The sequence below is a fragment of the Brassica oleracea genome, chromosome C3 (genome assembly GCF_000695525.1).
Source record: "Brassica oleracea var. oleracea cultivar TO1000 chromosome C3, BOL, whole genome shotgun sequence".
Classification (NCBI taxonomy): domain Eukaryota; kingdom Viridiplantae; phylum Streptophyta; class Magnoliopsida; order Brassicales; family Brassicaceae; genus Brassica; species Brassica oleracea.
In genome coordinates, this window is record NC_027750.1 from 4,622,828 (window position 1) to 4,644,778 (window position 21,951).

General features: G+C 38.4%; 3 protein-coding genes and 2 pseudogenes across 3 annotated transcripts; 4 read left to right on the top strand and 1 right to left on the bottom strand.

The window, feature by feature from the left end:
• Positions 1–6,098: 6,098 nt before the first annotated feature.
• On the bottom strand, positions 6,099–11,865 carry LOC106328719 (serine/threonine-protein kinase ULK4-like). The gene is given in 11 exon segments (XM_013767215.1): positions 6,099–7,483; positions 7,833–8,200; positions 8,203–8,674; positions 8,816–10,444; positions 10,577–10,633; positions 10,713–10,791; positions 10,882–10,943; positions 11,014–11,089; positions 11,177–11,229; positions 11,485–11,574; positions 11,650–11,865. Coding segments are annotated over 11 exon segments (4,065 nt in total). The 5' UTR covers positions 11,698–11,865; the 3' UTR covers positions 6,099–6,352.
• Positions 11,866–12,041: 176 nt separating this feature from the next.
• On the top strand, positions 12,042–14,234 carry LOC106331829 (the record flags this gene model as incomplete). Its single annotated transcript, XM_013770247.1, is given in 2 exon segments — positions 12,042–12,126; positions 12,451–14,234. A coding segment is annotated over 1 exon segment (1,717 nt), but the record flags the coding sequence as incomplete, so codon positions are not given.
• Positions 14,235–16,112: 1,878 nt separating this feature from the next.
• On the top strand, positions 16,113–18,120 carry LOC106329710 (annotated as a pseudogene).
• Positions 18,121–18,990: 870 nt separating this feature from the next.
• LOC106329711 lies at positions 18,991–21,820 on the top strand. Its single transcript, XM_013768370.1, has 2 exons — positions 18,991–19,862; positions 19,919–21,820. Exons 1-2 carry the CDS (start codon positions 18,991–18,993, stop codon positions 21,624–21,626), a joined length of 2,580 nt encoding a protein of 859 aa, XP_013623824.1. The 3' UTR covers positions 21,627–21,820.
• LOC106329712 overlaps positions 21,790–21,951 on the top strand; it is a 2,486-nt pseudogene continuing 2,324 nt past the window's right edge.

Genomic DNA, 21,951 nt, shown 5'->3' on the forward strand with positions numbered 1-21,951 from the left:
TAAACTGACATTGCTTATTGTGACCAGTGATGATCAGACCTCCCTTCTAATCATCCTCTACCTACAATGAGTACATAGATTAATCTTAATGATTTTAAATCTCATGGTTGTTATAAGGGATAATTGCTGTCTCTTTGTGTCTGAATAGTGTGACGACAGAGCAAAATTCCAGTAATCATGCGGAACAATGAGTGAAAAAAAATCACAGAGCAATATTTCAAGTTCACGTTGTGTAGATAACAAAGCATGTAATTTTCAGAACATTATGTACGAAACTAAACAGAACTACATCAGAAACCAAAGGTTCCACACAGGAAATGTTATTGTACAAATACCATGGTGACTATGATTTAGGACGTGATTGATTATAGAGAAGATCAACCACTGTAATAGAACTATGCTACACAAGTTTTAGTTAGTCTTTTTCACATATCAATTTCAGTGACTATATTGTATATGTATTATAACGTGGTTTTACCAGAAAAAAAAAATCAATCATAACGTGGAATTCAACATCACAGGGCCCTTGCTTCTATACAAAATAATTGTATATAAATGATACATGTACATTACTCTTGAGTTTCACATGTTTCAATAAGTACTTCATTTGAGCTTAACCGGTTCATATCACAAAATAATTTAGGGATATTTTAAACCGGTTCATAACCAGTTTTTAATGGAAAGAATAATAATCGTGTGAGACAAGTTTATAAACTATGTTTGTTATGTCTTTGTGGCCAATGCATTGTATTAATATGCTAGGTAATGCGCAGGATGAGAAGTCTGTAAATTATTTGATAAACCTAACATAAATAACAAGTCACCGATTTTAGTGTACTATTTTTCATCATTATATTACATTGTATATATAATTGATGATTCATGTTACTAAGAATATCGTATGAATAATATTGGTGTACTTATCTATTATATTAAAAGAGAAGTCATGACTTATTTCATGTGTGATATTTTAAAATGGACCCTCATAGAAAGTCATTAAATTAAAACATATCATTTAAAACATAGCATTAACCGTGAAGCATCTATCTATTATACTAAATAATATTCCTTTCCATTAACAACCGAACTGTATTTAAGAAAATCACTAACCATTAGTTAAAACCAACCAAATCAGTTCCCTTTAATAGCGGAAACGATTTACCACCCTTCAGTTTCGGTTTTATTTTTATTCTTTTGTTCTTCGGTTCTTTAGTTATAAAGATTTATGATCATTTATCAGAGAGACACGTAAGCGTTATTGAGAAAATTTGATTTTTTTTTCTATTTTCGGTTTGGTTTGGGTAACAAAGTTAGGAACCTACTAATATCTAAGATAATTTTGGATCTCATTATTTACAGTTCGATTTTGTTTCTTTGGTTAATTCGGGTTAAAAGTCAGAAATTACATTTTCAAATAAAATCTTAGAATATTTCGAGTTTATGGAAAAAATTGAATAATTTAGACAATTTTTAAATTTCTAGAAAATAAAGAATTCAGGTAATTTGTTTTTAAGGTACTTTGGTTTGTAAATATTAATTTTAAATTATTTGATTATTTTAAAACTAGATATAGTTAATTTTTATAAATACATAACTTTTTATAAAACAAGATTTCAACGTTAATAAAAAAATTGAAATCAAACACCCGCGCGGTTGCGCGGATCGAGATCTAGTTTATATTAAGTTCCATAACACCAACTAAAGCTCCACATGAATTGGTTAGGTCCGTACTTACTTTGTTGTAAACGGTCGGTTATTGCCTAATTGGCATGTGCCAGAACTGCAAAGCATATAATCCATTTTTTTCCTTTGAGTAATGTGGAAAAATAATACTATAACAGATTTTGATTCGCGCTCAAAACCGTTGAGTTTATTATTAAAATTAAATAATTTCTTTTGATATAACTTTATAAAGAAGATAGTATATATGTTTAAGTACATTTGTCCGGAACCGAAAAATCAAAAAATGAAAAACAAATCAAATTTCATAAATAACTAAGTGGATTCTATATTTTTGGAACCGAAAAATAGAAACTGAATTGGAACCAAACCAAGAACCGAATGGGTAGTCAAAATTTTAAAATATAAATTATATTCCTACAAATATAAGTTAATAATTTGTTTGTTAATGAAAAAAATTCTGGATCCAACTTTTATATATAATTATATTTTGATATTAATACTTTTATATTTTTAAAACAATCAATAATATTATAATTTTAATGTAGATAATTTATTTATTTTTGTTCATAAGCATACAATGAATTTAAGTCTTTTAGTAAATAAAATTTCTGATTACTGGAATAAGCTTTTTAATGGATTTTTAATGGTAGATATATATTTTGAAGTCAAAAACCAAACGACCAAAATATCATTAATTAATTTTGTTAATCCTTTGTAAAAGTAAAAGTATTTTTAGCAAAATTATGATTTTCATCGAGGAGTATAATAACATCTCCAAAAAGATACTCTATTACGAAGTTTTCAAAACTCTATATTTGAAGTTTATGAGTGTTATTCTCTTAAATTAAAACTTCAAACTTAACTTCAAAATTATTAAAGTAAAAGTGCCTTTGATCCAAGTCTCTGTAACGCCATTAATGGTGAGATCCATCTTCGTGGGCAAGAACCCTTTTTTTTTTTTTTTCGTGGGCAAGAACCCTAACCTAAAGCAAGCGTCTTTATACTAAAAGGAACGCTAGATTGAGAAATTAAGGAGCTCACTCAGAGTAAGAGGCCGATGTCGGAGAGAACTGCGGCGAACGTTTCCGTCGTCTTTGAAGGAGAAGGACAAATCTCACTCTTTTACAGTTGTGCTTTACCCTTTTCACGGCGGTGAAAAAGCTCTGTTCCCAATTCATTTTGGCGGGAAAATAGCTGACGAGAAGAATGTAAATGGGCTAACATATATTATTGGGCCCAGAATGCCCAGATAATCATTTTGAATTTTCATATCATATGTTGAAAGAAATATGTTAATATAGATCCGGTGTAATAAATATAGCTTCCTTTTTTTTTCAAAATGTAGTAAAAAATATCCTAAAATTGTACTTATATATTCTCAAGCTGGTCTACTCTTGTTTTTTTTTTTTTTGACAAAGTACTTTCAAATTAAAAATATAAATGTTTACATGATAAGGCTTCGTTGCCTTAATAGATAGAAAAAGTTTGCATGAATAAACTTCATGACAGATAACATTTCTAACCTATGAAAGGAAGAAACGAGTTGAACCAAAAATGGACTGAGAGATAGAACTAGCGAGTAGCGAGTGGTCTACTCTTGTTTTAGTTTCTGATTTTGGCTCATTGGTTTGCTGGTAGGGCGTGAAATTTGATTAATTAGAAGAAGCTTTGTCCGGTTTTTAAAACATTGTGGAAATGATAGACATAGAAATATATATAAAACAAACTTAGAAGAAGGAAGGCTTTTGTGTATTTCTTCATTATCATAATTGTTTGGTTTCCAATCTGTACTCATGTCGACAAATAGTATATATCTAAGAAGTCAAGAAAAGTAATAACATAAAATGGATGCTGGCAAAATCAAACATATACAAGAAAGGGTTTTTGCTGTTTTATTCATTATCATAATTGTTTGGTTCCAATCTGTAACATGTCCACCAGTAGGAATGTAGAATATATATAATATATGTAGAAGTCAAGAAAAATAAATTTAAGAAAATGGAAGCTGCCAAGATCAAACATATAGTGAAAAAATAAATTAATGAATTTCTTCGACGATTTGACATATATTTATTTATTAGGAGATTTTCTATGCTACACGGCTATACGCAATAGTAATTTTTAAAAAATAATATTCTATTATATTAAAGGGAAAATTAGTCTATATATAGTCTGACTTTTTTATAAGATTTTAATTTTATCAATTGAACTTAATTATTTGTAGTGTTGATCAAGATATTTTTTCAACATATAGCAAATAAATAAACATTACACAATCAATGATAATTTGTATTCTCTAGCACGCGGTTTTGTACATCATCTAGCTGTAACATGTTCTGAATAGTCAAATATTAGAGATCATATCCTGGATGGATAATTATGGATGTAAGACTTTTTGAGGTTTCCTTATATTGTAGACTTAACAGTTCACCGTTTATTGTAGATTGTTCATTTTAAATAGTTAGATGTGTTTGTTCTGAACGTTCTATTGTTATTTGTAATATTAAAATTGAAACATCTTTGTGACAAACATATAATGTCAATCATTTGCCTAATCAGTGATATCTTCCAATGTTCAATCGATTAAACGTTTTGAAACTAAGATTTTATTTTAAAACCATTTTGAGAATCATTAAATCCCAACCAGACCCTACCGAAACCTTTAAATCCTTTTGTTAATTAATAGAACTCAGAAGAAAGCTTATTTCGATTCACTCCGATGTCATTTACAATGGCTGCACGTGATCAATGTGGTGCTCTATTTTTATTCTCGGAGAAGCCATGTTTAGGTAAATGCTGCTGCCGAATGATGAACGGCCTTGTTGATCAGACAGCCAGTCTTGTATTCGCCGTTGTAGTAGATCCATCCTATTACGTAGTCTTTTATTTTTCATAAGCCCATTGAATCTCATTATTTTCGTTTCTAAAAAAATCTCATTATGGTTGCGTATCCTACTGTCTATAGATACATGCTTGTATATTCACTTCTATGTTTGATATATAAAACAGATAAACCAAGAAAAGATCGATGACCATATAAGATAAAACTATGGTTACAATTATTAAAAAAAAATGGTAAACCATTTCCCGGAGAGAGAATGTGAAAGCTCCGGTGGCCAGGCGCCGTGGAAATCTGGTATGGTGCGGATTCGAATTTAGGTCTTTTGGGGATCCACAGAACGCCTTGACCACCCGACCACAGACGCCTGGTTTACGGTTACAATTATATTTTACAAATAACTATGTAATAGCCTAGCATGCATTATCGTTACTGTTATTATTTTTACCATCTACACATGAATTTTTGAAAGAAAATAATCAATGATAGCGTTGTCACATCGTGCATATATTTATTTTTCCCTTATGTTACATCCTTACTAAATAGTGATCGGAATTACACAATATCGGTGGTGGGCAAATTCTGCGTACATATTCAACGTTGCTAACTCTTGTAGCGAGAGCACAAGTTAAGGAGCTCTCGGGGGGAAGAGTCTACAAGACTTTTCCGTTTCTCTCTTATAAGGAGGCCTTCTTTGTAGAGCTCCACAAGGCGGGGAAGGGCTTACGCCTATCTTTTTTGTCCATTTCACAACACCTATTACAAAATTAACTCACCAGAATTAGAAAATTTATTTAAAGTAATAACTTACTAAACTGTAAATTTTATAATTTGCTGAGTAAAAAGAGACTGACCTAGGTGACGGAATCTTGCCTCTGTCACACCAACCTGTAAGGATACACATAAAAGTATATGAACCAAGCTTAGAAGAAGAAATTGTATTGTTTTCCTCTTTGTCATTGTTTTTCTTGTTCTTTTCGTCTCGACCAGTAGTGGATATATATATGGTTTTGAGTAGACATAATCAACCGTATCGTGAATAAATAAAGTTGAAGTATTATATAAGCTTCTACGACTTCTTGTTTTTTTCAAGAACGCGGTTTTCTACATCACCTAAGTACCATCTTCTGAATATTCAAATAAAAACTTGACAAAAAGTCAGTTTCAAGAGTCAAGCTGGGTAATTACGGATGCAATACTTTTGGAGTTTTCAAATATTTTAGATTAATTGTTCATTTGAATTGGTTAGGTACGTACGTACCTGTAAACGGTCGGTTATTGCCTTATTGGCATGTGCCAGAACTGCAAAGCATGTGATCCATATTTTTCTTTTCTTATTTTAGAGTCTTCCTTTTTGGTCCAAATTTTTCGACCAAAAAAAAAAAAATTATGATCCAAATTTGAGTAAATGTAGAAAACTGATACTACGTTCGTATACAAATAGTATTTTTAATAGATACTGCACTATTAAAAACACCAACTGAGAAAAGTACCTATAGAAGAGGATAAGACTCACATAGTACACTTGTTCCCCGTTTAGTACTACTAGTGCCTTAAGGAACTACAACATTATCAAATACACAAACCACAATTTACAAAATTCTACAAAATACTTGTGAAAATGTTGTATAAATTATTCACAAGCAATTCTCGTCTCAAAGCTCCTCGAGAAAATGGCAAAAGCCTGGATATACTTTGCATTTTCAAAAGCTACAGCTTACTCCTAGTCTAACAACGAGAATGTAGACATACTTTGCATTGTACAAATAACAATAAAAAGACTTGAATCGTTATCATAAACTGCTACCTTGGTTCAGAATAGTCCAAAACTCAACGAGGCAACCTCTGCAACTCCACAGCAACTAGCGAAGCGACGATGTTAAGACCCGCGACGTCTGAGTTCTTGATCTCAGAGACAATGGCGTTGATCTTATAGATATCATATCCTGATATCGACAAAATCATGGCATGCGATAGATACTGCTTGCACGCATAACCCAAACAATGCAAGATTCTCGTCAATACCAACACTTGTGTCTCCGTGCTCTTCCTCCTGCGCCACGAGTCGAGGATCGGTGTGATCTTAGGAAGATTGGTTAAAAACCCCGTGGCGGCTTCTCTCGAAGCAGTCTTAAGTAGCAACACGACGCATTCAGAGGCAATATCTGCTACTGTGATGCTCGTGTCATCTGAGGCCGCGAGGTCCAAGAGCAAGCCGATGTTGCTACCGAAGTCTGCAATGTCTCTTATACATTCTTGTGGATCGACCTCGAATGTGAAAGATGCCTCTGATAATAGCGTTGGCTCTTTCGTGTAGTTTGAGCGGAGACCTTTCTTGTTCCCAAGTGACCTTAACAAGAAAGCTCTGCAGAGACTTAAAGTAGGCTCAAGGAAATCTTCCATGTCTTTGGCATTCACAAATTCTAGCAGGTTCCCGATCCTCCTCACTACTTTGAGCTGAGAAAGTAGTTTAGTTTCCATCTCTGGAGCTGAGGCCAAGGCGAGACAGAGCTTGACGTTGTTCACATTCGCGCTTGACAAGTCTCCGAGAAGAAACTCGAAGCACTGTGAAACTGTGTTCTGTTGCAAAATGCTGGAGATTTTGATGTAGTCAAACTCAACTAGCATGAGGAGGAGCTTTTGTGCGTAAGCTGGGATTGGATCTTCGTCTTGGAGCAGTGCAGGGTAGAGTGGGAGGAAATGAGAGTTGGATACTGATTTCAAATCCTCAGAGGTTTGTTGTTCGATGTCTGTGCACTCGGTTAAGAGAAATGTCATTGTATCGAACCAGATCTTCAAACAGAGAAACCGAGCATCCCCATCTTTGTTCCCATTGTAAATTGCAGCCAGAGATGGGAGAATCTCACGGAAAATAATATCAGCATTTTGTGTAACCAGAGGAGCGTCTTCTGCTATGCATTCTAGAACTTGAAGAAGGGTTATACGGAAGTCATCTCTTCCCTGCAAATTGTTAACAAGTCATGAAAAATTGACAAGTATGTCATATCAAAGTTCACTGTGTCATAAACCATGATTAGGACAAGAGAGAAAATGGAGAAAGTTCTTCAAACATGTTAGATCTTAAACACACATCTATAGTGAAAGTTCCGATAATAGTTGTATGAGATTCTTTCCTATCCTGTAAGCAATCCTAACCATATCATAGAATAGTAGTAACTAGCATAAGGCAAGGAATTTAAACGCAGACGAGCAATTATTCAATCCCATTAGCGCAAGATAAAACACAGAGCATTTCATTTGAAGGAAGAGAGTAATACAAAAAGGGCATCGGAAAGTTGTAACTACTGACCTGAAATGAGGCTTCCACAAATTTTGTAACATTTGCCAGCTGGCGCAGGATTTGTTGGGTTACCATTTTGTTCTTAAACGAAGAGCTTTCAAGAAGATGAAGAACCACAGGAAACAAGTGTAGATTAGTCTTTGGAGCAGCTCGACCATTAAGGGGAGAAACAGGTGCATGGCGTTTTCCTGTCATTAGCTGCTGGATATCACTGGTTATCGTATCCAGCAAACCCGGTATTATGGAGGCAATGACATGCACGAATGCCTCAAGACATTGTTGCACATAAGTGTCTTTTTCTTTGGCTAATCTGTCCACCACGGTAAGAAATCTTGTATTGCAAAAGAAATTTGTTAGCCACCGCCTACTATTTTTTTTCCCCTCAGAACTTCAGTTCCTTGCTCTAAGATGGAAAGCAGACTAGGGAAAAGATTTTTCTCCTCTGTCAATGACACAAGATGCCTTCCAAAGCTTGGGCACGTGTGACTTCCAATCATAGCCATATTCAGAAGATTTAAGCAAGTTTGCTGCTCCCGTGCGCTACCTTTGACGAAAGATGAAGCTATTTCCTTCAATGAGAGCTTTTCTACAACCGTCTGAATGCAAGGAGGGTTAAAACGAGAAAGACGGACCAAACATGATCCAGCAGTCTGCCTCATGCTCTCTTGTTTACCAGCTGCTCTGTAGATATAGCAGAGATTGCTTATCAAATCTTGGCTAGAGAAACGGGTGGCCCAGTAAGCACCTTGACTGCAGATGTTTTCTATTGTCCTTAAAGCGTAGAGCTGAGTCAGGTCATCTTCTCCTTTGCGTAAGGTAGATGATACAAGAGAGATCAAGGCACCTGAAACCTAGTTCAAGAAAAAGGAATATTTTTAAACCGGCATCAGTGAAAAGATAAGACCACTAAGATTAAGCAATGTACTTTGGTCCATGAATAACACCATGAACATTAAAAGCCAAATTAAGAGTAACAATCCGGGAATGCTGACCTGCCAACCCGATGTAGACCGGGTTTCTTTGGATGGGAATTCTGTTGGTTTGAAATCCTTATGCTCATTTTGAGTTGAGATGTAGAACATCAATTCACCTAGGGCTGCCATAGAGAACCTTCTCACTTTTTCATGCTTGTCTCTGAGGCCATTGGTAAGAGAGTCTAAGATACCAGAATTTGCCAACTCATCTTCAATAGCAGTAGAATGCCGAATTAACAAACCAATTAGTGAAGCAATTTGTACACGAAACGCCGGGGTCTTGGATAATCGCAGAACTTTAACAAGCACAAGCATTATTGGCCCGTTGGTCAATATGTTGGCTGCATCAGCATTGCTACTCAGTGCCTCGAGGTATCTGATCAAATTCTGTTTCTCTGAGATGCCAGCACTACTCCCACTTAGAACCGTTATGATTCTATTGTTAAGCGGTTCAAGTTCTTGCTTTCCCATCTTACCAAAATCAGAAGGCTGTGGTGCTTCGAATGAGAGAGAAGGCACAGCTTCTTTGTCAGATTTTCTGCTGGGCATGACGGGTCTAACAGAAAGATCAGATAAATGCCAAACGACGTCACTGAGGCTATTAGGTGATTTAGACGAGTCGTGGTGAACATTAATCCCAGAAACATCTCTTCCTCTATGAGTTTTGACTTGAGGACTAGCACTAGGTAGCGCAGCTGACACTTCAATAGGTTCTGACTGCTCTTCATGGCAATCTCTGGCTTCACCCGAGGTTCCCGAGGTTGGTGTTTCATTCGCAGACGAGTTCTCATCAAGCACATTATTGCTCCTAACTCCTTGCCTTCTGTGACTCAAAACTCTTTCATCTTGTGCACCAGAGGTGTTCTCATTTCCTTCTAATTCATCTGGACCATCCTCATCATTGTCTTCATCAAAATCAAGTTCCATATCAGTGTTATCGATCTTCACTTCAGCACAGTTCTCGTTGCTATTAGGTAAGGGTCTCCTGTAGTTTTCCTTCTCATTTTCCTTTTGGAGATTTGCCTTTGCTATCCTGGACAATCTTAGAATATTCACCTGTCGGTTAGCACCCGGACAACCTCCATGCTTTTCCTGAGTTGCCTTACTATGAAGCTTTGTTTGTGTTTTTGAACCAACAGGAGTACCCTTTTGTGGCGTCTCATGGCCCCTTGAACCTTGAGTGGAGTTTTCCTTGTGCTTTGAACCACCTTTTGGATCTTTCTCCCGAGACTTTGGAGGGGTCTTGCATGGTCTGTCTCCGTTATGCTCAGAAAGACATGGCTTTGTGTATATGCCAATCATATTATCAAAAGCAGGCTGAGGAGGCAACTGTACTAAATTTATCTTACTCTTCCAAAATGCATGACCACAGAGATCTGCCCACTGTATTCTTTGAGCTGGGTCTTTGATAAGAAGAGACTCGATGAGATTGACAAATGAACGGCTTGCATTTTCAGGGAGTGGAGGAGTTGGATCTGAATGAATGGATTTCACAAGCTGGGTGAACTCTCTTGCCACAAAAGGAGGTCTCCCAGTGTAAAATTCATATAACACACAGCCAAGGGCCCATAGGTCGGAAGCAAAAGAATGAACCCCTCCATCTTCATATAGTTCTGGAGCCATATAATACGGAGTTCCACGTTTTCCCTGATGCAAGTTATCACAAGAGATGAGTATTTATGTCATACATACAGTTTCCGGTGTAATTTGAAATCATAGATTCACTAACGCTGTAAAGCCTATATATAGAAAAAAAACGGACATATAAGTACTCTTTACCGTGGATGGAGATTTAGTAATATCATCTAGCTTCCTTGCCAACCCAAAATCGCACAGCTGCAACACAAAGCAATATGATATCATTTAAATCAAATAAACTGCATACCGGCATAGAAAAGGCAGAAAAAATGATTACCTTAATATGTCCATTTTCATCAAGTAAGATGTTTGAAGGTTTCAGATCACAATATGTAATTCCTCTCGAATGTAAGAACCTGGAAATTTCCGGAAAAAAAGTCCATAAGAGAAAGCATATTATTGATGCACCTAGAGTTAGTGTCAAACTAGCAAGAGAATGATCTTACAGCAAGGCTATGACAAGATCATAGGCAAGACCATAGACTGAATCTTCTGGCAGCTTACAGTCCTACAAAACAAATGACGTTCTGAAAACCTGTGACCTACCATCAATAAGAGAGTTGAAGTAGAAGCAATACCTGCTGCAATAACGTCCTGAGATCACCCCCAACGCAGTATTCCAGAACTAACCACATGTGAGCAGAAGTTTCGTACCTGAGAGACCACAAGAAGAAGATAATCAGAAACAAGTAAACAAAGAGAGAGGCAGATAACTGTTTAGATAATAGCAAAAGTCTATACCACGCATAGAACTTGAGTACATTTGGATGATTTAGCGAGTGAAGGATCCTGACCTGAAAAAGAGGTAAAGAATTCAAATACCAAAGCAGTTAGAAAAACTCAGACATCGTGAAAAGTCAATTCGGCCTTTCTCACAAACAAATCATCCAGAAAATAGAAACTTAAGATCTCTAACTGATGACGAATCTAGAGTGAATCCGTCACTATTCAGATACCAGCTCACTAAAATCAAGCATTCAATCTCAGGTAAACCAAGCATGAAATCACTGATTCGGCAAAGAGGAAACAGATCTCTCGTGCGTGAGTACCTCTTGAAGAACCTTGCTCTTGCGCGACTTGTCGACACTCTTGCAGGCAAAATACTCGATCGTCTTCTTCTTCCTTCCTTTGTACACAGTCTGCAACGAATTTACTAAGTGATTTGAGCACAAATAAAAAATGGTTGGGTAATGGTAAAGCAGAGTAGAAATTACCGAGCATTTGCCATGCCCAATCGCTTCGTATATGTGGTACTGGTTCATCGTCAAAGCTTTAACTCGCCCGCCTGAGATCCGATTCGGAATCTTCTCAGCTCTAAGGTTAATTAGTGTCGTCCGTTGTCTGGGAAGGAAGAGAAAGAGAGGGGAAAATGGTAGAGAGAAAATAAACTGGAAATTTTCAAAATTCAAACCCTAGTGGACAAATTTAGGATAATTTTGAATTTGATTAATATATTTTGAAAAATAAAGAAGCTACCGGAATTTAAAATGGAGAAACTGGGCTTGTTGGGCCCATTTATCCTTCTCTGTAAGATATTTCCCGCCAAAATGAATTTGGAAATGGGCTTTTTTACCGCCGTGAAAAGGGGTGGGGGGCGCACAAAAACTGTGAAAGAGTGAAATTATTCGTTCTCCTCCGAAGACGAACGGAACCTTCGTCACAGTTTCTCTCCGACGTCGGCCTCGTAGACTGTGTGAGCTCCTTAACCACCTTTCTTCTTTCTTCTTCCTTATCCGGTGGCGAAACTCACCGCCAATATATTCGATTTACTCTCCGTTATTGCGTAATCCTGATCGAATATTTCGTCTTTTATACTTTCCTGGATTGTATCGCTGTATCTCATTCTCTTATCGTCTACTTTTTTGAAAGTTTCACTCTTTTTTATTTACGATGTGGTGAATGTTGAGTATATGCCTCCCTTGAGGAATACATTTTGGTTATTGCAGTTAATCTTGTGAAAATTTGTTTGACGTTGGCTTGGTGTTTGATTACTCTATTTGTTTCATTGTTGTTAGTGAAAAGGATTGAACTTTACCAAGTAGAGATCATACCAGAGGGGAGAGACTCAAAGCTAGAACATTAATGGAAGAGACCAACCGTGATGGTGATGGAGAGCTTTATCCATCTGGTGTCGAACAGGTTCCGGGTGAGAAGAGAAAGAGGGAAGGATTGGTGAGTGGAGAAAGAGAAGCTGAAGAAGGTATTTTAGTTGGTGACACCAAGGCTATAAAAATACTTGGTTTTGATGGAGGAGAGCTGTCTCAGTCTCAGTCTCAGAGGTCTTTGTTTAGCAAGCGACAGGCCTTTGAGGTGCAAAACAACATTAATCTTAAAGGGTCTTTGGTAAAAGAAGAATCAGGAGAAGAGCCAGCGAGAGCAAAGCAGGATTATTCAACTTTTAATGACTTTGATAAGCTGAGGGAAGAAAGAAATTTTGCAGTTGGTCAGACATGGGCTCTTTATGATGATAAAGTGGATGGGATGCCTAGACTGTACGCTCAGATCACAAAACTCTCAGTTCCCGGTTCCTGTCTTAGCGTCACATGGCTTGAGCCTGATCCAGACGACAAGGAAGAACTACAGAGCTATGAAAAAGACTTGCCTGTTTCTGTCGGTTGGTTCAAACTCGGCAAAACGGAGGATATAAAAGATCACAGAAGGTTCTCTCATCTTGTTCACTGCAACGAAGGAAGCAGCAGCGCAGGTAGAAGATTCAGCGTTTATCCCAGAGAAGGAGAGACGTGGGCTATCTTCAAGGGTCGCTACAAGCGTGATAACTCCTGGAGCTACCGGGACATAGACTGGTCAGCTGATCCCGGTTCTCACCGTAAATATAACTATCAATTTGTCGAAATCGTGCCAGAAGAAGATGCTCATACAGATGCTCCACCTGTTGGATTCCTGCATAAGGCAAAAGGTTTTTCAAATGTGTTCTGTCGCTTTGCTAAGGAAGTTGTTAAATCTTACATTCAATGTAGCCATACAGAGCAATTCTCCCATCGTGTTCCATCGTTTAAGACGACTGGAATAGAAGCAGAAGGTGTGCCTCGAGGTGCTTATGAGCTGGATCCCGCAGCGTTACCAGAAAACATCAAGGAGATTGACGTCCCTTTACATCTACTAGAAGAGGCTAACTCTGAGGAGGAGGATAATAAACATTCTCAGTGCGTTTACTTTGCTAGTAAAGGAATAACTTTTCAAACGGGACAAATCTGGTCATTCGGCAGCGGCGACGATAACTTGCCACGGTACTACGGCAAGATTCAGAAGATCACGTTTGTTCAGGCTTTTGAGCAAGATCCGGTGGTTAAACTGCATATAGGTCGGCTAAAGGCTAGACCTATCAAAAGCGTCATCCAGTGGATTGACAAGGAGATGCCCATCGGGTGTGGGAACTTCAGAGCAAGAAAAGTTCTCGAGATATTCACTGATCTTGATGTGTTTTCACGTCAGATAAGCCAAGACTCATCCGGAGATAGGGATGATTACTGCATCATGCCCAAGGCTGGTGATGTCTGGGCGATATACAGAAACTGGAGTAATGGCATTGAAGTCGCTGATCTTCAATCACAGAGTTATGATCTTGTGGAAGTTCTTGATGATAAAATGGACTACAAGGTGTTGCTGTTGGCTCCTGAAGGTGGGTTTGAATCAGTTGATTCTAAGGGTTTTGGTTCGGTGTATGTGGCTGCTACTGAGCATTGGATGGATGGCGCAGACGTGAGATTCACAGTTCCGAAATGTGAACTGCTTAGATTCTCGCATCGAGTTCATACTTTGAAAGTAACAAAGGAGATGCGTGGAGAGTTTCACAACAAGTCTACGAACCTAGTTTTTGAGGCATTGCCTGTTAAGTTGATTCTCTGTCTTCTAGAGCTGAAACAGCACGGTGTCAGATTGACCTTTTTGCGATGATAAAGTCACTGAACTTTCTTCAGGTTTAGTAGTCCCTTTGTAACATTGTTAACTCCCCTATCTTTAAAGTAGGAGGTATCTGTAGTTTGGTCTTAATCTGTGATTTTGTGGTGAAGTAATCCTTACGTTGGCCTTTAGGTGTGGTTTCATATTAGTTGAAAAACAAGACTAGAAACGTTTAATGTTCAAAACTTTTTGCAAAGACAAGCTAACTAAGTAAATGTTAATTATTTGTAATATATGATATGTTTAGAGTTAAATAAAAACCATCAGACCAACATTCTCTTCTTCTTTTAATCCTCTTTAAATCTGACACAATTATTCTGTAATCAGTTCGGGTATCCGTTCGGGTTCGAGTCGGGTATGTGTTCGTTCGGGTTCGAGTCGGGTATTTTCGGATATTTCGATATAGAGGTGTAGAACCAGTTCGGGTATTTATGTATTTCGGGTCGGGTTCGGATATTTTTAGTCCGGGTTCGTTTATTTTGGATCGGGTTCGGATATTTAGATTTTGAAAATAACAAAATTAAATTTTCATTTCTAAAAGTTCTTGTATTTAAAAATATAACTTTCATTTAACTAATTTTTTTATTTTTAGTACATTGAATGATTAATAGATTTGGACATAACATTTTGAAACTAAAAAGACATTAATTTGGTTATTGTTTTTAAATTTTGGATGTAACTTTTTGTTAATTCTTGAAATAAAAAAATTGACATGCATTTTAAGTGAGTAACAAAACATTTTCTCTGTATACAAATCATATGAACTTAAAATATGTGTAATATCAATATAAATATTTGATATAAAATGAAAAATGTAAACTAGAAATATAAAGTTAATTATACATATGTTCGGTTATTTTCGGATATTCATTCGGGTTCGGATATTATCCGTTTGGGTTCGGATATCCAATCTTTCCTAATTCAATACCCATTCGGATATTTTGCTGTTTCGGTTTGGATTTCGGTTCGAGTTTTTCGGATCGGGTTCGGATGCCATTTCGGATATCGGGCAAAGTGCTCACCGTTAGTTCTTTTGATGTTTACGGTGTGTCATATTTTGATTTGTTTCCCGCCATTGCTAACTGCGACTTTTCCCGCTAAAAGAATATATTTTAAGTTACACTTTACTGCACGTGTGCGATATTTTAAGTTACACTTTATCGCACGTGTGCGCGACGAGTCGTCTCACTTGTTTATTCCCCTCCGGTAAAACTATCCGCCACTTACGACCGCTGTTTGCTAATTGCCTCCCCTGTTGCGTGATTCGGTGAGTAGATTGTATCCAAAAGTCTGGTCTTATGTTTTCTTCTCATTACTCATCATCATGCACATGAACCCTTGTCTTAATTGCTCAATCTAGGGTTTTAGAACCTAAGTGATACTTGGATTCCTTAGTATAAAGACACATGCTTTAGCGTTATTCTCATCTGATAACCATTAAATAATATGTATCCTTCTTCTACAGGAGCAACCCACGAGAAGGCCTTGGTCGCTTCGTGGTTGTTAGAAGATGGATATCACCATCAACGGCGTTACAGAGACTTGGATTCAAGAGAGTCCTTCCTCCTACCAAACTCCTCCTTCCATTATCATTAAAAAGTTCTGGACTTGGTGTCCATCGTGTTTGGTGTGGTACAGATTGCACAGATGCTTTCTCTACGAATCAAACACGTGTCGATCTTGAAACGAGCTGTTCTTCGCTAGCGAGATACCTCGTCTGGGCCTTTCACCAGGGAAAAACTCATCTAAAGATATCATGCACAAGAGGGTACTGATTAAGAAGCTCCTTGAGATACACAAGAACCATCCGGTTGCTTCCAATACACGTCCAAGCTTTTGGACCACGTGTAGAAACTGTGGGCATAGAGAGCGTTTTCTTAAAGAGTATGTGGACAAATGGTTCGTTTGTGAGAAGTGCCGTGAGGAAACCATTGCAATGGAGGTCCTTGCTAGGTCAGGCGAGGTGTTGTTCAACAAATTGTTCTTAGAGTTGAAACCCAGGAGTAAGAGAGAAGCTATCTCTCCTGGTTTTAGCTGTGGTGTGAAGGTTGGTGAGAAGAGAAAGAGGGGAGAAGAGGTTGCTGCTTTATCTCAAAACCACAGCAAGCCTGTCGACAATAACAGAAGAGGATTCAATGATAATGGAGATGAAGCGTCAAGCTCTGGGGTTGCTAATGTGGATGACAACTTTGGTTTATGTGATTCAAGTTCAGGAGGTAATGTAAAACCAAAGATTGCTGACTGTGCTTATCTTAAGTTTAATGACTTTGATAAGCTGAGGGAAGAAGTAAACTTTGCAGTTGGCCAGGTCTGGGCTCTCTATGACACAACAGATAAGGTTCCTAGACAGTATGCTATCATCAGAAAAGTTTCAGTTCCTTCTTTCGGGCTTAGGATCACATATCTAGAGCCAGATCCTGATGATGAGGAAGAGATCCAGTGGTTTGAAGAAGACTTGCCTGTTTCTACTGGTCAATTCCGGCTTGGGAAGAATGAGAACACAAAAGACCGTTCACTATTCTCACATGTTACACACTGCAACGAAGGAGGAAGCAACTCTGTTCATTTCACTGTTTCCCCAAGGAAAGGAGAGACATGGGCTCTATTCAAGAACTGGGATATTAACTGGTCTTCAGAACCAGATTCTCACCGCAGCTATGAGTATGAGTTTGTGGAGATTTTGTCTGACTACGCAGATGGAGCTGCTGGTGTATCTGTTGCGTTATTGCATAAAGCAAAAGGCTTTGCAAGTGTCTTCTTCCGAATGGGAACTGGTGGTGATGCAGACGTAGTTCAGATTCCATCTCACAGTTTGTACCGTTTCTCCCACATGATCCCTTCCTTCAAACTGACTGGAACTGAAGCAAAAGGTTTACTAAAGATGCTTATGAGCTGGACCAAGCTGCGTTACCTGAAACAATCGAAGAGGTAACCGTCCCTCCACATCTACTAGCCGCTCCAAAGCCTAAACCAGAAGAGCTGAGCTTAACTATAAACGGAAAGGTTTTTCAAGCTGGCCAGATCTGGTCATACATCGGATGTTTTGATAACATGCCTAGGGACTACTGTAGGATCTATAAGATCAGTTTGACTCAAGCGTTTGAGCAGGCTCCAATTTACAAAATGCACGCGTTCCGGTTTAAGGCTACACGTTTTCCCAAGGATATCATCCCTTGGAAGGAGGAGCGATATGGGGAGAAGAAAATGCCTGTTGGTTGGGGAACTTACTTGTTGACTCAAGGCTCCCTAGCACTCACTCCTGATCGGTTCTCACATCTGATAGTGCCTGTAACCTCCAAGGAAAGAAATGAATATACCATTCTTCCCAAGATTGGTGAAGTGTGGGCGATATACAGATTCTGGACTCCTTACCTTAGTGTCTATGAAATGGAAAAGAACTACGTGGACTATGGCATTGTAGAAGTTCTTGATGATGCTTTTGACTATAAGGTTTTAGCGTTGGAGCCTGCGTTGCAGTTTAAGGAAGATGAAAGGAAAAAGAGAGTGTTTAGAGCAGCTGAGAGCAAGCCACTTGATTTTGATGATGATGATGGGTCGGGAGTGATCTTTACAATCCCAAGGTCGAAAATGCTGAGATTCTCTCATCAGATTGCTGCTTCCCGGGTAGTAAAGGAGATAGATGGAGAGTTGAAAGAGCTTTTTGAACTTGATTCTACAGCAGTACCTGTATTGTGAGGTTTCAACAGCATTGAGCAACGGATGTCGGAGAAAGATAAGTCCCTTTTGTTAGCTTTTTGGTGCATTCTGACTCTCAAGGTTTGATCTTGTTTTAAGACTTTATCCAAGGTTTATGGATGTTTTTCTTTTGTTGGTTCAAATCTATGGAAAGTCATGAATCTTGAGATGGTAATGTAGGAAAAAAGAGCAAGTGGTTTAGATCAGACTGAGAAACTTACTGAACTCTCTCCATGTTTAGTTAGTTACTAGTCATTTGATTCAATAGTAGGTAGTTCTCTGTTAAGTGTTTATCAAGCTCTCTCCTTCTTGCATATACAGTATGTGTTTTGAACTGAAGTAAATCTCAACGTTTGTGTCATCTCTTAGCAGCTTCTTCATCTGCAGTTCTTATTATTAATCATGTGATCTGATATAGTTTTACAAAATTTAGCAACGAATTATCAAATTTACTAGAAAAAATCCGACCAGCAAAACACATATTCAAACTCAATTTCAGAAACACAAACTAAAGCATAAATGATCAAAATATTATAATGTGTGTTTAAAAAATAATAATAATAATAATATGAAGATATAACATTTTTTTTGTTTCCCGCCATTAGCGGTTGGACTTTTCCCGCTAAAAGAAGAATGTATATTTTAATTTAGCTACATTCTCTTGACGACGAATCATCTCTCTCTCTTTTCTCGGGCAAACGTCTCCGCCCTTTGTGACAGCTTCTTGCTCCCGCTCCCGCTATTGTCTGAATCGGTTTAGTAGTATGTATCCAAATGTCTTGTCTTTGGCTTTCTTAATGTACACACGCTTGGTTTAGGGTTCTTATTAATTTGTTCTGATTCGAAATGCTATCAAAGAACACATGCTTTGGCTTTCCATAAACTGTATTGTATTCTTCTTGCAGGATCCAAAGAGAAGAAAGTTATTAGATTCTTTGATGGATATCACCATCATGAACGAGCTTCACAGAGAGAAAGAAGCTTCAGAGACTTCCACTACTGCTCAATCAAGTGACCGTTCAATGGTTTGGACTATATGTCCTTTCTGTAGCGTCAGGTACAAATCCTACATAAGCCTTCTCAACAAACCCACACGATGTCAATCTTGCTACTTGAAGTTCCTTGCTAGCGAGTCTCTTGTCAAAGGCACTACGACAAGGGATAAAGCAACTCAGACAAGCTTGTCTACCATAGAGAAAAGTATGTGCAGTCAAAACCATATTACTAGGAGCAATGTGGTTGCACCGACACCGAAGAGCCAGGTTCAGCCTCAGACTGCAACATCTAGTCTCAGTCCAAGACTTTGTGCTATGTGTCCATTTTGTAAGCTCAAGTATCGTTTCCCGATCAAATGGACCAACAAATGGTTCGTTTGTAAGTGCAAGAAGAAGTTCAAAACGGTTGAAGTGAGTTCCTCCTCGCCCCAACAGAAGGCAGCTACGAGTAAGATTCAAGCCACACATTTCTCTGGGAAGGCAAGCTCTCCTGGTTTGAGCTGTGCTGTGAAGGTTGGTGAGAAGAGACAGATGAACGAGTGCGGGGAAAGTTACAATGCTGGAAACTGCAGTGCTCTACACAAGAACAAAACGGTTACCAGTGATAGTGGAGATGCAAGAGAAGATTCTGAAAGCGTAAAGCAAGTCCATGTGGTTGATCTTTCTACTACTGAAGACCCAATTTCAAATGCCATAAACCTGAATCAGAAGATGGATAGGAATCAAGATACTCAAGTGGGAACAGTAGTGGAGAACTCTGAAGATGTTGTTGACAATAACAGAAGAGGATTCAATGATAATGGAGATGCAGGAAGGCAAGAAGAGTCAGGATGGGGGAAGCAACTCCATCAAGTTAATTGTTCTGAAGTAGCATTGCCAAATATCATAAACACTCTGAAGATGTTCTTGACAAGCCTGTAGATAATAACAGAAGAGGATTCAATGATGATGGAGATGCAGCAGGAAGGCTAGAAGCGTCAGAATGGGGGAAGCAACTATGTGAGGCTGATAGTCCTGAAGTAACATTGCCTAATGTCATCAGCAACAATCAAAAGTTGAATGAAAAGAACAAAACCCCTGGTTTATGTGATTCAGGTTCAGGAGATGATGTACCAGTACAACCAAAGATGTCTGAGTGTGCTGGTCTGAAGTTCAACGACTTTAATAAACGGAGGGAAGATGCAAAATTTTCAGAATGCCAGGCGTGGGCTCTCTATGACAAAGCAGATGGGATGCCTAGACAGTACGCTCTAATCAGAAAAGTTTCATCTCCTTCCTTTGGCCTTAGGATCACATACTTAGAACCAGATCCAGTTGACGAGAAAGAGATCCAGTGGTTTGAAGAAGACCTGCCTGTTTCCGTTGGTAACTTCAGGTTTGGGAAAAACCAGAACACGAAAGACCTGTCCATATTCTCACATGCCATTCGTTGCCAAGGAAGCATCATGACCGGTAACTTCACAGTCTCCCCAAGAAAAGGCGAGACTTGGGCGTTATTCAAGAACTGGGATATTATCAACTGGTCTTCAGAGCCAGACTTTCACCGCAGTTACGAGTATGACATCGTTGAGATCTTGTCTAACACCAGTGATGAAGGAGTATCTGTTGCATTCTTGCACAAAGCAAAAGGCTTTGCAAGTGTCTTCTTCCGGATGGGAGCTAGTGAAGCAGAAGTTATTCAGATTCCATCTCACAGCTTATACCGTTTCTCTCATATGATCTCTTCCTTCAAAATGAAAAGAGTTGACGTGAAAGGTGTGCCAAAAGATGCTTACGAGCTGGACCAAGCTGCGTTACCTAAAGCAATCGAAGAGAGAGTCGTCCCTTTACATCTATACGCAGAGACTAAACCGGAAGCTCTTTGCTTTCCCAATAAGGGGAAGGTCTTTCAAACCGGCCAGATCTGGTCGTTCTACAGTGGTTGTAATGATAGCTTGCCTCTCCACTACTGTAGGATTCAGAAGATCACTCTTGTACAAGCGTTTGAGGAAGAACCAGTGTTTAAACTACACGTGGGCCGGTTAAAGGCTAAGCCTTTCGATGAGGAGGTGATCCAGTGGGAGGACAAGAGAATGCCTGTTGGTTGTGGGACTTTCTTGGTGAGGAGAATCAACGATGTGATCACTGCAGATGATGTTTCACATCAGATAGTGCCTCAAAACTCGTTGGATGGAAGTGAGTACACCGTTCTCCCCAAGATTGGGGAAGTTTGGGCTGTGTACAGATTCTGGACTTGCAAGAAAGAGTTCAAGGACGTGGGGTGCTGTGAGTATGACATTGTCGAAGTTCTTGATGATAACTTGGGGTACAAGGTTTTAGCGTTGGAGCATGTGTTGTCTTCCAGTGAAGGTGGAGAGAAAAGGATACTCTTTAGAGCAGCTGAGAGTAGGCATCGTGATTGTGACGATGAGGATGGGAGAGAAGTGATATTCACAATCCCGAAGTCGAAAATTCTGAGATTCTCGCATCAGGTTCCTGCTTCTCGAGTAACGGAGGAGATGCAAGGAGAACTGAGAGAGGTTTTTGAAGTTGATTATAGAGCATTACCTGCAAACGTGAGGAGGGCTCAAGATCATTGAGCAAAGGTAGTCGTGAAGGAAGGGTAGAAGGGATGATTGGACTCCTTTTTGTAAGCTTTTGGTGCATTCTGTCAAAAGACCCCTCAGACTTACTTGATGACTTTCTCTGTGGTTTATGTATGTTTTTCTTTTCTTTTGATTGGTTCAAATCCATGACAAATCAATGTACTTTGAGAAGGTAGTAGTAAAAGACATCTCTGTCTAATGGCTACTAATTCCTTTGATCCATTGTTTGTCATCCATTTATGAAGTAGCACTATTTGAAGGTTTTAAACTCACTAGCATATATCATATGTGAACAAAAAAAAAAAAAAAAAAAAAAAAA